Here is a 16,303-nt window from a genome sequence, read left to right on the forward strand (position 1 = left end):
AAGACAGAGCTATGGCTCAGGAAACTCCCAGAATAAACACAAGACTGAATATATGCAGCCCTAAAGTGGATCCGATTTCCTGTGACCGACCATACAGGGAGCCAGTGTGTCCTGTTCAAAGTTAATAGGGAAGAAGGGCAGAGGCACCAGGGGAATCTAACAGTGCAACTTCCCTCCAGAACATTCTTGATTGTCATTTTCTTGTGCACTTGCTGGCCTTGGCCTCAGGCCCTAATTACATTATCTTCAAACAGCAACTGAGAGAGATTCTCATTAAACATGAACAGGAGAATGTCTAATTTGTTAGAATGTAGGTGTTCAGAAAGCAATCATTGGTTCAGGGCACTGAAATGAGCATTGTCACTGGAGTTGTCCCTGGTGGGCGCTACGCGGCCAGGCTTCCACAGGGCACATGTCTGTGCCTCTGAGCTTGAGGTTTTCTTCACATTTTTGAAGATGAATCAGCTCAATTTCTCTCCCTCTACCGTTAAAATGGAAGAAACTATCCTAATTGTCATTTCCAAATTATGGCACCTGAGGAGTTATAATCTGCACGTCTTTCCCCTGTGATTCTTAGACAATGTTTATTTAGAATAAACGTATTTGTACAGCATTCAAGAATATTGATAAATGCTTAACTTTCAATAAGGTGAGTTAAAAACATCAAAATTAGTGTCACAGCAAATTGTAGTGTAGTCTTTTCTTCAACCTGGGGATAACTTTGGATTCAGAAAGAACTGGGTTTGAAGGCATGACTTCACTCCTTGCTAGTTATGCATCCTTGGGCAACTTTCTTCACGTCTCTGAGCCTGAGTATCCTCATCTGTAAAATGAGGTAACAGCAACCTTGCTGGGTTCATATGACGATTTAGTTATTTAGCATCAGTAAGGCCCTGAGCCCAGTGTTTGACAGGTCAGTGCTAGCTCCAGTTCCTTCTTGTCCAAGGCTCCCTTATACCAATTTGGAAGAGAATGTAAGGGCTGATGAGCTAATAGCAGAAGGAACATATTCTGGCATGCGACAGGGAGAGGGGAGATGGGCAGCCATCTAAGGCAAGGAAGCAACCTGCCGGTGCCAAGTGAGGGGTGCGGCTCACAGTGTCCTTCTCCGTCTGCCTTCCAGCCCCTGAAAATGCACTGCAGGGACTGTGCCCTGGTGACAAGCTCGGGGCATCTGCTGCGCAGCGGGCAAGGCCCTCAGATTGACCAGACCGAGTGCGTCATCCGCATGAATGACGCCCCCACGCGCGGCTACGGGCGCGATGTGGGCAATCGCACCAGCCTGAGAGTCATCGCGCATTCCAGCATCCAGAGGATCCTCCGCAACCGCCACGACCTGCTCAACGTGAGCCAGGGTACCGTGTTCATCTTCTGGGGTCCCAGCAGCTACATGCGGCGCGACGGCAAGGGCCAGGTCTACAACAACCTGCAGCTCCTGAGCCAGGTGCTGCCCCGCCTGAAGGCCTTCATGATCACGCGCCACAAGATGCTGCAGTTCGACGAGCTCTTCAAGCGGGAGACTGGCAAAGACAGGTACAGAGACCGGGCGGGGAGGGTGGCGGGGGAGGAAAAGTCGTTGCTAGTTGATTCACCAAAAGCAAAGCTTTTGCTAAGGGTTTTTGTTATGGCCCCTCTGCTTGTGCCACTGATGGAGCTCGTCTGTAGGATCCTGCTGGAGACTGGGCTCCTCCAGCTGAATTTATATGGCAAAGTGAAATGAAGCCCTGAGACAATTATGTGGATAATTCAGGGTTCAATCCCGACCCAGGAGGAAGAGTCCACGGAACTGCTGGCTTACTGGTAATCAGTGCAAGATGATAACTGTAGTACATTTCATTTTACTCCTGTGAACAGTACCCAAGAAGAAGTGTATGGGTTTATTTTTCCCTTTCAAAGGCAAATTCTTAGTCAACTGGTATTTAATGAGTGCATGCTACTTCGGTGCACCTGGCACTGGGGATACAGCCAAAATAAGGCAGCTCTAAACCCTGCCTCCCAGAATATAAAGTGTTACAGGGCAGGCAGACGTTCACCAAGTGGTGGCCAATGTGCTGAGGTCATGTGAGGGGAAGAAAAATGGTGCTGTGACATGCGGGACAAGGAAACCTGTCCTAAATATGATATAATATATATAATTATTTTACAATATAATATAAAGTACTAAATCCATTGTTTGTCTAGCTAAGGCAGCTCCTTATTAGAAAACAGAGTCTTAAAGACCAAAGCCCAGTGTTCCCAAATTCTCTGCAGAGCTTTCTTTTTAAATCCTGGAAACCTTGTGGCCATTTGAGGCCTGGTTCAGGGAGGAGTGGGCATGGTATCTGGTGGATGTCATGAGGAGAGGGGGAGCTGGCTGCTGGCACTGTGGCCTCATTCCCTAGAGGCCCAGGGGACCACATGGTTAGCCCAGCCAGGAGATCCTGGTTGTCATCCCAAAGCTGCCATGAAATCCAGTCATGTTTTGCCCTTTAAAAACCACAATTGAGAGAGAATTATTTAACCAAAAGAGCGTTTTATAAGGGAAGCAGAATGAAGGGAGTTATTTACAGTTTCATTTTTGCCTGGTTGGAAAATTCAAAATAAGTAGAAACACTCTCTCCAACAGAAAACACTTCTCTCTTTTCGGTTTAATGGTTGTTTGCTAAATTTAAGAATTCCTGAAACACGGCCACAGTGTTCGCTAGTTAGGATAATTACGCAGTGGTCTGGATCTTGTTTAGGGATTACTTTAAGTTGATCACTTGGAGGCTAGTCATTCCACCCTTTGGTCATTTAGATCTTTGGGAAACAATCTCACATCAAGACACATCCCATTCACTAAATTCGTTAAGTTCTGACCAGTGAAAATTTTCCGCTCGATAAGTCCGTCTCCCTGGTGAGCCCAGCTGGTAAGCAGGGAGTGAAATCTTCGTGGATCGGTTACTGGGCCTCTCACGTGTAGACATCCATCTGCAAGGATCCACACAGTCCCCAGTCAGGGGAACCACACTTCTGGTTTTGTAGCTTGCCAAAGTATGTTGTCACTTCTAGAATCTTTGTGTCTTTTACCTTTAGGAAACCATCTTAAAGAAGCTAATATTGTATTGACTCAATGTTCCTATGTGTCCATATTCTTAACCTGCAGCCTACCCAAGTTAAAAGAACCAAGTCATAAACAGCCCTTCAGAACAAAACTATTTCTGTAAATTAAAACGCAAAACATTTAGGGTCCAATAGTATTTCTTCTATGCATGTTTTTCTTGAAACCCAACCAGTAACACGTATTAAAGACATACAAAGTAAGGAATAACTAATTTTGCACATCTCATGATCAGGAAATTCATTTCAGGCTAAGATTTCGAAGAAATAGGATAATTCAATAGATTTTGATTTATAGAAGTTTCACTCTATTTGAAAGTGGAGAAAAAATGGCTCAGGAACAATCTGCAAGTAAGAACCATGACAAATGACATAGATGGCCAAGTGGTATTCTCTGATATTAGAAAGTAACTGTACTTGAAAATAACTTTATAATTGAATAAGGGTACATTAGGAAAATATGAGTCAGAACCAATATTATAATAATTAGATAAAGGAAGCATAAATGAAATAACTGCGAGAAGATTATTTCCATAGAGATTATAAATGAGATTCTGGTGGAGCAGAAAGGCCCTTAATTGTAATTTAGTGTGCACTATAGAATTACCAGCTCAGTGTGTTACTTCATCATATAAAAGAATATCTGATAATTTTCCCTAATAAGCACATGACAGCTCTTCATATTCCTTCATTACAGCTGATTAAGTGTAAAAACATTAGATATTCCTTTGTTGGAAAAAGAGTTCAAATCTTTCTAGAAAGACACCGCAAAGCAGTTGCATTTCTATAGCACGTGATCCCAAAAGGCTATAATTTAAGAAGTCTGGGGACTTTTAAGTGGCACTTTAAAGAACTCTTCACTTTAGTTTCTTTAGCCCTCCGTTTTGTATTCTCCCCGTTTTTATCCATGAAACTCTTTTTTGTGGAGCCACATCCTGCTGTGTTTCAGGCTGTGGCTTGTGATCTCCAGTACATCACACAGAAGAAAGCTAAAATTATGGGGAGTTTCTGCCACTGGGAAAAGCCCTCTTAGTGTTTCCAACAACTCTAAAAGCATAGGGACCCAGCATGAGCCCCAGATCGGGAATCTGGGGATAGAAGTGAGCTGCCATTCTCTTCTTGGGCTCCACATCCTCCCAGTTATTCACTCACCCAGTGAAGTCTAGAACAACTCGCCATTTCGTTGTCACAGCCCCATGGGTGAAGGCAAGCTCTAACCTAAGGCCCTTCCTCCCTCTCCCTTTCCCCTGCCCCACCCAGTCAGCTCTGTTCCAACCCACCTCCTTCAGTCTCATAGGTCTAATGATTATATAGCCCTGGTGAGAAAGAAGGGGGATTGTTAACACTTACGTAGGCTGGAGGCTGCAGAATTTTGTAATTGCTGCCCTGACTGCTGAAGATGGCTACTACACCCGAGTCCAGGAGCACAGTGTTGGAAGGGTATCAGTTTCTGCCTGGTGCCTAAAAGCACTGAAAGGAATGGCCAAATTATTTACTTCATTTGCTCTAGCCTAGCAACCAAGAGAGGAGGAAGGGATCTCCTCCATGTAGCAACACACCAGACTAGATACTCTTTACGGGGTTCTCTCACTTAGTCCTCAGAATAGCCCCGGAAGATAGAGCTTCCCATGCCTGCTTTCTAGGGAGGAAATCAAGGCTCAGAGACCAGCAGTCACCTGCCTCAGGTCACTCAGCTGGTTAGTGATAGAAACAGGTAAGATACAAACCCATGTTATTCCCATCTTCAGGAGCTTTTAGATGTACTTCCTGGGATATTACTGGGTCAGGATACAATGGAATGGAAAACAAAAGTGAGTAAAGGCATTGAGAAATAGAAAGTTGAAGCCATCACTCAGGAATCACTCAGTCACCCATTCTTGTCAGGTGCTTGACAAAACAAAGGACTCCTTAAAATGCCTTTTTTTGTTATTGTCCTTTATGTGAAATGGAAATTATGCAAAGTGCTGAACAAACAGTCTTCCTTCTCAAAGAGGGGCGCAACACAGTGCAAGCGGAGAAGCTTTTCTGCGTCTCTCTTATTCATGTCACACGTGGTGCTATGGCCGGGCAGATTCAGACAGTCTGACCTTGGGGATAAGGTGTTTGAAACTGGCTAATGAGGCATGCCATAAGCACTGGAAAAAAAAAAAGTAAGAGCGCAACTCCCCGAAGAATTGAAATTAATTTCCACAGAGGCCTGGCCTGGAGACCAAGTCGTTCTCACAGGGTCAAGTTGGACCTCACATTGTGTCCCTACAGTCATCCTGAGGCCTGGCACCTGCGTGGAGCTCAGGACAGATGTGTTGAGTGGGCAAATGACTGAATATTAGAATGCACACATTCATTCCTTAAATTTTGTCAGCTTTTGATCTTCTAATAAAAATTTTCAGAGGGTTTTGTTCTGAGGTAAAATAAAGCAAATGCTCTTAAATGTAAGCATTCCTGTGGCCCTTTTCCTCTGGTCATTAGCTCCTTCCCAAATGAATCTACTCCTTCTAAGGAGAGATGTTTGTGTAACTTAGTCTAACTGAAGGCAAGCTTTTACCCTGGGATTGTTTGATCGATGGGTCGATCAATAGATAAACACATCATATTTAATAAGCTCTTCATTATCTAGCCTGCTTGGGGAACAAGGAGTATTTCTACCTAGTCAAGTATTGTAGTCAGTAAAGAGCTGTCACACGGGGATTGTCATCTTGCAAGGAGTTGAGTTGTGGTAATATCCACTTAAACATCGAAACACTGATCATCATCTTCAATGATGTAGGAGTCCCTTGAGCATCCTTTAGTGTCACAACTCCAGCATGGTGGAGCATCAACTTCATTTATCGTTGTACCCTGGAATATGGCGTTGTTGGTAAGAGATTTCTATCTGGTAAAGTTCTAGCCATTTACCAAATGGAGAGAGAGAGAGAGTGATCCTAGTCAGCCTTGCTCCAGAAAGGATTTCAGATGGTAGTGGGTATGATGATTACTTGTCCAGCTTGCAGACTTAATTGTGGTTCCTTCCAGGAAGATCTCCAACACTTGGCTCAGCACTGGCTGGTTCACAATGACCATTGCGCTGGAGCTCTGTGACAGGATCAACGTTTACGGTATGGTGCCCCCAGACTTCTGCAGGTAGGATTTATTCTGCAAGTATAATTCATCAGCAGTGTTGTGCAGGGTTTATAAATATCTGATTCCAAATATCACCCACAACACGTCTAACTGTCTTCTTGAAGCAATTAATTAACATGTCCCAAGTTCTGGTTCTAGAAACAACAAACAGCATTTAATTATGTGATATAAAATATTGAAAGTTTTTGTTTGTACTGCTGGAGAATTAATCCATCTTGTGGGCTTCATTTATCCTCTGAATATTTATCAACCAAAGTAATGCAATAATTGGCATAATATTAATGATGAACAAGCATTAAGAAATACTAGTTTTATTCTCATCTGAAAGGAATGTGGTAATTTTTAATGAATTAAAGAGGGCAATTCCTTTGACAGGAAGGCCTGTTTTCTAAAATTAAAATATTCCTCTGAGCCTCTTTCCCTCGCCATGTCAGTAGCCTTGGTTTGTGCTTCTGAGGCCGAAAGCACAGGCATAATTATTTTGATGTATCACTTTAAGGGGAACACACACACATCTGTGGCTACCTTAAGTTCTTCTTGCCAGGTGCCCAGGCAGAGTTTGGAGTGTACCAAAAGATGCCCTGAGAAATGTTTAGGGCCTGATTTGTAGTAGTCCGATTGAAAATTCACCTGTAATTTAAAGTAGTAATGCCACTAAATTCAGAAAGTGCCCTAGTTTTCAGGAATGTCTGATGACCCACACACGGCCTCAATCCTCGTCTTCAAAATGGTAAAACCTGGGGTAGGGGGCATTTTAAACTCGCTCATTAAAATTTATATTTGCTTATACCTTCACGTGTTTTAAACCTAACAATTTCTCGAAGCCCATGGGCCTTTAGGCAAAATCTACAATGTGCACGTTTGATACAAGGACGATAAAGAGAACTTAACCATGCCACTAGCACACTGCCACTTTCCTTCCACCTTTTTAACCCAAAGACCCCCTACAGCAGCAGTGCTAGTTTATACCTAAGAGTCAGGTCACAGAGGAGAAGGAAGGGTGTGGACAGAGCAGGCCTTTCACATCTGCCTGAACTCACTCACTTCCGTGGTGACATAAGGTAGTGAGGAAGGGTGTGGAGTCTGGAGCCGGACTGCCCAGGTTCGAAGCCCGGCCTGGCCTCTTACTAACCCAGCGTGACCTTGAGCAAGTTGCTCAGTCTCTCTGTCTCAGCTTCCTCGTCACGAGAAGTGCTGTGATGATAATAATAGACACTGCCTCATAGGGTGGTAGGTGGATTCAATAAGTTAATACATGTAAAGTGCACGGAACAGCACCTCATATGTGGCAAGAGGTAGCTTAGGTCCTCACCCAGTTCCTCATCACGTAATTCACTGGCCTTGTTTCCCTGTATAACAACTGATGTGCAAAAAGTAGGAAGGATGATGTAAAAAAGCAAACTGCCCCCTCAAACCAACAGGCTAACAAAGGCAGAGGGAGTAGCATTTACAGGAGTGCAAAGAGCTGTCAAAGTTGATGGTTCCGCGGCAGATACAATTCTGTAACGGTGCCATTAGGACGCCAGAGAGAAAAGTGTGAATAAATTGAAATGTTAATGACTTAGAGTGTTCAAGGAAATATTCCATTTATTATGGAAAACAAATGAAAGGCAAGTTAACCTGTCACTTCTCTTACTCAGAGTTAGTTCATCACAACTTCATGTACGTAGGATGGAAACAATTTATGGGATTATACTAAGAAGGAAGTCAAGGTATTGTCAATGCACCAAATGTTGCCACCGGCTCTGGGTTTCTGTTCCTCAGCCACCAGCCCAAAGGTTTGATAGTTGTTCTCATGAGATGCTTTCAACAAGAACTCTTCAAAAGGATCCCTGTGCCCAGCGTCCTGTCCGAACAAATGGAGAAGTGTGCTGGGTGTCGTCCGGTGGGGAGGGTGAGGGTGGAGAGAGCATCATGTCACCCCTAATGCCTATTTAAGAAGGGTAAAAAGAGCAAGACCAGGAGAAGCATAGACTCATTCCCAAGTTCCCTTAATCTTCATTTCCATGTTGGCTGAACCCCAGGCCCAGCTCCTAACTGGATGACCTTGAGCCTTGCTTTCTTCTTCTGCAAAATGAGGATAAGAAAATAATAATAAGACCATCAGGTTATGGTGAGGATTAAATGAGATCATGTAGGTAAAGTGTCTGATACAGTGCCCAGCACACAGTTAGTGTTCCGGAAAGATTATTGTTAAGATTACTAACACATTCATATCATACTGTAAGATATATAAAATTATTATTATTATTGTTATTATCCTACGTGCTTGAGATTTGCCTTGAAAGGTACCAAGAATTTGGAAGAGTTCAAAGAATAGAACACAGCCCTTGCCTCCTAGAGGCTCACAGAAGCCTCACCCATACCAAAATAGACTGAACATGGCAAACCCTCTTAGAGTCAGCTGACTCTTACAAACAGTGTCTGCCCCAGAGGATGAAAAAGCAATTCACAAGTCAGTCCTAATCACTGTTGCAGATGGCAGCAGGCCGTCCTCCTCCAAGCCTTCCCTGACTCCCTGTCTGTGTCATACCCCACCTGTGCCCCACTGGGCCCTCGGCCACCTGCACCCCTGCCCCACCTCACTGACTGATCTGTCCATGTCCTTCATTTTCCTCTAGGCTCCTTAATAGGAGCGATCATGCTGAACCCAAATTTGTGTCTTTAGCACTTGTCATTGTGACTGACACATGGTATGTATTCAATATTGATTGATTCAATGAATAAATAAAAACCCATCCTTTCTTAGTGGTGTTTAAGAGACTGATTCTAAACTCATCTTAAGACTAAAGGTGCCAGGTGAATGAGAAGTTTAATTGCAAATGGCAAATTCAGATTTCAAGGGTCCTCAGAAGTCGGTAGTGGCCACCTGTTTCATTCTCACCTGGGGCCAGCTTTGGGTCCTCAAAGAGGTGCTCAGGTGTCAGTCTCCATCCTGCTTCCATCACCAGACTCCAAGCTCAACAGTGTTCAGAAAGCTGGAGAAAATTAATGCCATGGTGCACCCGAGATAGCGTCAAAATATATCATTATGGGGACAGTAAACCCTTAAATCATGCCATATCCATGTAGGAAGCCAAACCTATTCTCTCTGGATGGACTGTAAATTGCAGTGAAAAGATATGTTATCATTGCTTTCCAAACTAAGTTACGGTGAGTATTTTTAATCTCATTTTCCATTGTAAATTATTTGTGATAATAATGGGCCAAGCATTTAAAATCTACCTAATAATCTTATTTCTGGCCATACTTAACACATTACTAAGTTTACAGCTCTCTGTTACCCATCATTTCTTGAGTATTAATTAACTGAGTGATGACGCAGAGTGATCACTGTCATGGAACTAAATTAATATCTCATCCATAATGTGAAGGACATCTCAAAGGTATCGTGAATATCAGAGAGTTGATTCTGCTAGAATTATTAGCTGGTGAACATTAATAAAGCTGCCAGCGTAACGGGGAATGTTCCTACTTGGCGACAGGCCACCGTGTAGACTCAGATGCTCGCAGAGGACGGGTGAGGAATGGTAACGCATCCACGTGCTTCACATTTTATGATGTAGACTTAAAATATATTGGTGTATTTCTTCCTAGATGCGTATTGTTTCTTCCATCTTTGCCATAATTTGACCAACTCTTACCTGTCACCGGGTGTTTTCATTACCTTCCTCCTCCCTCCTGTGGGTACCATTAATGTATTATGAGATGTTAGGGCACCGACTGAGGTGCCTGAGCTGTAGGGGTGGGGGTGGGGTTCAGGTGACTCACTTGGCTCTTTGCCTCATGAAGGGTGGACAGCTGCAGGTTCTTGTGCTCCATGAGCCCCAGATACACAAGTATTATTCCACCAGCTTCCAAGGTGTGCAGCAGTTTCCTTCCAGAAGAGGCTCTAAGGACAAGAAATCAAGGTAGCAGAATGAAGGTGGCTCAGTGGGTCTCCTAGGCCTGAGGCAGATGTTTAGGAAGGCCTGTGTAGGAACATTTTCTTCTGATTGCTACATAGTGTCCCCAGATGCCCCCGGTGCAAGCCAATTTCAGAACAGCCCAGAGACTTAAGAGCTATTAATTCAACTCGACTCCTCAAACATTTCCTGACTAGCTACTGGATGCCAGGTACCATACAAGAATAGAAGTGTGTTTGGAGAGAGTGTCTGAGCACTCTAGAGAGAGTGTCCATTCTTTCCTTGGGCCATTTGCAGCCTTATAGATCGTCCAGCCCCAAACCCAGTGAGCAAGTCAACCTGGATCATACCAAGAAATGGAAATATCCTCCCTGGCTTGTTAATGTTATAAGATTTCTTTCTAATTGTACAGCTTAGCTTTAGATGATTCAAAAATGAAACATCACAAACTCCTCCTGCCATTAATATTAGGGAGCAGAGCTGTAAATGGTCTGGAAGCCTCTGCTGAGCACCCCGACCAGCTGCTCAGAGCAGCCACCACGCACGGGGCACCTCTGTAGATAGGTGCTTGGGGGAACGTAGCAAGGACTAAGTTGCTCCCAGTTGTGTGCACCAACCCCAGTGGGAACCTGGGCTGTCATTAGTACAGAAACCCACCTGGTGGGACAGGAGTTTTTCCAAATCACAGAGCCTCACTCTTAGGAGTACAGCTTTGTTTGAAATGTGGGCCCTGAAACTTATTCATTCTCTATGCATGAGTTTTCTCATCTGTAAAAGGGGGTAATAGTACCTGTCTTAGAGGGGTGTTACGAGGATTAAATAAATTAGTCTGTGTGGAGTGCTGGGCACTGTCCTTCGGGCTGAAAGGGTCAAGCCAGCAGCTTAGGTGCCCCATGAGAGAGGCTGTGTGCTTAAAGCCCAGCTGGACTCTGCCCCTGGGCACTGGATTCTCACCTATCAAATGGGAGCGAGGAACTTACCTTAAGCACCTGAAGGAGATGGAGAGGACATCATAGAAGTTAAGCACCTAGACTCAGCGGGTACTTAACTAAATCAGCTGACTCAAACCTGGCTGCAAATTAGAATCCCCTAAGGGGCTTTTAAACATTATTATATTTTTTAACTTTTTGTTTTGAAATCATTTTAGTCTTACAGAAAAAATTGCACAAATAGTATAGAGCTCCTGCATACCCTTCACCCAGCTTCCCCTATGTGAACATTCTGCATGATTAGAGTCCAGTTATTAAAACTAAGAAATTAACACCGTACAAGTCTTAACAAAACTACAGCCCTTATTCGGATTTCACCAGTTGTCCTCCTCATATCCTTTATCTCCTCCAGGACCCAGTCCAGGTCCCCTTTGCATTTCCTTGTCGTGTCTCCTTAGTCTCCTCCCCCTGTGGAACTGTGACAGTTCCACATCTTTCTGTATCTTTCATGACCTTGACACGTCTCAAGAATTCTGGTCATTATTGTAGGATGTCCCTCACTTTGGATTGGAGAGCTATTTTCTCATGATTAGGTTGAGGTTATGCATGACTGGGAAGGAGCCCACAGAAGCCGTAGGCTCTTCTAGCATCTCACATCAAGGGCTACCTGCTGTCACAATGTCTTATTACTGGTGATATTAACCTTGATCTCTTGGTTAAGGTGGGGTCTGCTGGGTTTACTTATTGTAAAGTTACTATTTTTCCCTTTGTCATTAATAAATATCTTAGGGGAGATACTTTATGCAAACAACCAATTTCTCCCCCTCTTTTTCCCCACCGATGTTCCATTGACTGGTGCATCTTGCCTGCAACAATTACTGGGCTGCACTAATGCTGATTTTCTAGTCCCTCATTCTTTCTAGATTTATAATTTGGAAACTTCTATAAGGAAATGCTGTTTCTTCTCCTCATTTATTTATTTATTCAGTTATTTATTGAAATCATCATGGAGTCATGGATATTTATTTTATTTTATGGGTTTTATAACCCAATACTGCCATTATTTATTTTGATACTCAAACCTAAGGCACTTTTTAAACTACCCATGCCTGGGACCCTCTCCAAATCAATTAAACCAGAAGCTGTGGAGGTGGAACACAGGCAATGATGTTTCTTTAAAGCTCCCCGTGTGCGCTAAACGTTCTTTTTTTCCAATCTCCCCACCTGCTTCCTCTAAAGAAAAAAAATGCTTCTCCACATTATTTTGCCGGATTTGTTCCCGTCCTGGCCCTTGAAGTGCTGATGACGGGCTGTAGCCACTTAGGGAACTGGTTCTATGATTATCATGCCCCCGTCCCCCACACCTTCACGCCCTCGGCTTCCCCTGGCCCCACACAGGAACCTGGGTGCCAGAATCCTCCCTTTTACAATAGTAGCCTCTGATGTAGAAATTCTGCTGGTATTTATTGTTGTTTTCATTTGGATCAGGTGGAGGAAGAAAAAGCTACGGCAGCCTTTAGAACATCAGGTTTGAGAAAAGCCCAACAGAACCTCACCCTTGAACTGGGAAGGGCTTTCTGAAGGGAGTCGTGGGTCATGGCCGATGGCAGGCCTACAGCCAGGAGGGCTGTTCCTGCAGCTGCTTGGCTCTGCCTTCTCAAGTCCCGCAGAGCACTTTTCTGCCATTTGGACAGAGTCTTAAAGCGTGGAAACAACCTCCACTTATTTGGACACCTTTGAAATCATAATAAACAGATGTGTAAATTTAATTCTCCCTTTAGGTGATCAATATGGAACCAGATAAGTTTTCATTCAAAGGGATGGTCTTCCTCAATAAGGAAATTGATCCTATAGCATCCTTTAGCTGGTTTCCAATTTCCCTCTATTCCTAGATGCCAAATCAATCTCACGGTATTTTTAGAAACCTAATTGTTTCTTTAGTCAGATTCATGCCAATAATATGTCTAAAACCTAGATGAGTCAGATTTAAAACCTGATTGAAACTGGAATAAAAGCTTAACCCCAAGTATACCATAGCAGCATAAATGTGGCCAATTTCTCCAAATTATGGCATATGAATCTGGGGAGATTTGTCTCACAAGTTTTCTGTTTCTTTTTATTTTTTTTTTTCATAGTCGTCAGTTCCAACTTGAATTTTTCTTAGCATGCATTTTCTGTGTTGAAAACACTTTCTATTAAAATTTTAAGGGTATTCCAACTTCTAGGGTAAGTAAATAAGTGAAATCTGTAATAACTAGACAGCACAGGATCTGGCATTTCACTATAGAACATAAAGATACTTCCGAGGCAGACAGAATAGAGATGCAAAGTATTAATTCAGCACAGCATCCAACCCAGGATGAGGAATGTTTAAATGCCGCATGACAAAAATAAATCTCTCTTCCTGGAAGAACTTTAACCTCAGAGGAGAGGCAGCTCAAAGGTTTATTGTTGTCCGAGCCACAAACTAGACACCCCTCTTGATAAAAGACTTTGATCCCTGACCCCCATAAAGTTGCTACTCTAAAAGCCATTTGTTTATTGATCTCCTCTGAGGAAAATGAATAGGTGTCTAGCAAGATGAGCATCCGTAACCAAGTCACTGTACTGAGAGTAGAGCCCAAGTGACCAGAGGGGGGACCCCAGGGCATCAGGCGCTGAAAGGGGGTTCGCAAGGAGCTGGAACACCTGGGCCTTTTAAGAGAAGAGCTAAGAAGAGCACAGTCTCTGCAACAAGGTGGGTTGATGAGTGTAGCTCAAGAAAGGAGGGTTTATTCTAGGATATCCTGACTAATCTTATTTAGACTTCAAGACACAAGAGGTAGGGTGGACTGACCTGGAGTGGAAACCAGTCTGAGATCAGGGCTCTTTGGGGGTTAAATATTTTAGTAACCCTGCAAGGGCACCCACCCACCCTCACGTGGTAATCCTGTGTACCCTACCTGAAGAAATGAGCCAGTGTTTCTCATCTGAGACAGAGATACAGAGACAGGACAATGTTGAGACTGTGAGGCTACACCGCAGTGATGGAGGGTTTGGAATTTCTGGATTTAGATGGTAGTACATCTGCTATCTAGAGCAACGAGAGAAAAATGGTGCCTGCTGTCTTTCTCCCATGGCGTCAAACCAGGATCGTCAGCTTTGCATATTTGGAGGAGAAATTCTCTTTAGAGGCTTGCTGTTTAGCTGCTAACTCTATAAATTTCTCTCAACAACAGAAACTCAAAATTATTAGCACCTCCTAAAAACAAGACAAAGACCTGTCCTCGTAAACAGACCATAAGCAAGTCAACAACAGCAGCATTTCAGAGAGGGATTAATGCTATAGAGAAGATAAATGCGAGTGCGAGGGAGTGTCGGGTAAGGCCTCTCCCAGGAGGACACCTTTGGGTCAATCCCCAGCAGTAAGAAGGAGCAAACTGGTGGGAGAGTTCCAGCCAGGCAGCTGCTCTCAAGGGCAGAGGCCTCAAGGGAGGGACGAGCTTGGTGGGGCTTCTGACCAGAAAGGCCAGCACAGCTGGAGCATAGCAGACAAGGCCCGGTGGGTGAGGAGAAGGCTCTGGAGAGGAGCCAGATCACATAACAGCCTGGAGGCCGTGCTCTTAGTGTAACTGGAAGTCTCTGGAGGATTTGGGGGTTGGGATGGGGAAGGACAATGATCTGTTCTGCAAATATCTTTATAGCTGCTTGTGCTAAATATCTTTTGTTTTTGTAAATATTTTTTGTTTTGTAAATATCTTTGTAGCTGCTTGTGCTGCACAGATTGTATGGGGCCACACTGAAAGTAAGAACCCAAAGTAGTTGGGTCTTAGTAACATGTTGTTTCTAAATCCCCAAAGCCTGGATGTCCTTCAGCACACTTTAATCTCTCTGTTTGATAATGATGCATGCATTTCACAACCTCAAAACCTCTCCACTTGCTTATACATCATAAAAACCATTTGTTGAAATTCTTTTAACTTGAAACATGATTGGTGCTTGTCAGCTTATTAAAGGTAGCGTCCTGTCTCCATCAAAGGAATTTTTTTTTTTTGATTTAATCAGTTATCCCATTTTCCCCCCTACAGGGATCGCAATCATCCTTCAGTACCTTATCACTATTATGAGCCTTTTGGACCTGATGAATGTACAATGTACCTCTCCCATGAGCGAGGACGGAAGGGTAGTCATCACCGCTTTATCACAGAGAAGCGAGTCTTTAAGAACTGGGCACGGACATTCAATATTCACTTTTTTCAACCAGACTGGAAACCAGAATCGCTTCCTATAAATCATCCTGAGAATAAACCTGTGTTCTGAGGAATGAGCGTGCCAGACCAAAATCCTACGTACCTGCCATTTCAGACACCAGGGGCCCGAACTTCCTGAGCCACCAGACACGAAAGAAGAACAGAACTGGTAGCAAGAATAGCTTCACTTCTCAAGAAGTACTGTGTACAGATGCCTACGAAATGTAACAACAAAGCAGTGCAATTGGTTTGTAAGGGAAAAATCCAGAATTAGTACATCCTAATGAGTGCTGTCCCTTTCAAAAGGGCTTATCTTAGGAACAGAACACTCATTTCAATGATGCTGCCATGGCTAAAAACATTTTGGATCTTTTTAAGTATTGCCTTCAAGACTGAAATATGAGCAACTCAACAATATAATAGTTGTATTCCTTTATAGAAATAACACATCAACAGACTTTTTTCTATCAAGTTGTATCCTAACCTGTGCTGTAACCTTTGTCATCTGTTGGAATCTGTGTGTGTGATTTGTAAAAAGCAGCCTGAAAGTATGGACATGATTTCTGAAGAGCACATCTCCACTGACTTTCATAAAGCAAATGCCCAATATTTATTTATTGAGAGTTTTGTAGTGTACACTAGGCCAGTATTTTTATAGATTATGATTATGTGGTAATTTATTCTTCCTGCCTCTTTAATCCTGAGTGATGGTTGGACAAGGTCTAGAACCGGGTTGATGAGTTCCTGTGCTCACAATGCTCATTGTTAGCATGCACTTGGTATTTGGCTTGGAAATGTTGTGTTGCGTTATTTGAACCCTTAGGCTTCAAGAATAACTATGACATTTTCCAATGTGCGGAAATGCTCCAAATGACAAAACTGAAAACCAAAACCTGTGTCATTAAAACAAAAAGAGACTAACAAGAGAAATGTAAAGGCAGTTTTTTTTAGTAATAATTGATGTCGGGCATTTCACGTAAGCCCTTGCTTCCTCTTCCGTAGAATGTGTCACTGTACCAGACAATCTCTTAAGTTTTATTCC

At 43.3% G+C, this 16,303-nt stretch overlaps 1 protein-coding gene across 1 annotated transcript in view; it reads left to right on the forward strand.

Annotated features, from left to right (window-relative positions):
• Positions 1-15,918, forward strand: part of ST6GALNAC5 (ST6 N-acetylgalactosaminide alpha-2,6-sialyltransferase 5) — a 153,993-nt gene extending 138,075 nt beyond the window's left edge. Inside the window, exons 3-5 of the mRNA XM_046645790.1 lie at positions 1,124-1,533; positions 6,091-6,198; positions 15,100-15,918. Of these exons, the coding sequence (XP_046501746.1) occupies positions 1,124-1,533; positions 6,091-6,198; positions 15,100-15,331 (750 nt within the window). The 3' untranslated portion in view covers positions 15,332-15,918. The remainder of the gene's footprint in view (positions 1-1,123; positions 1,534-6,090; positions 6,199-15,099) is intronic.
• The last annotated feature ends 385 nt before the right edge of the window (positions 15,919-16,303 follow it).

This window comes from Equus quagga, chromosome 18, assembly GCF_021613505.1.
Source record: "Equus quagga isolate Etosha38 chromosome 18, UCLA_HA_Equagga_1.0, whole genome shotgun sequence".
NCBI lineage: Eukaryota > Metazoa > Chordata > Mammalia > Perissodactyla > Equidae > Equus > Equus quagga.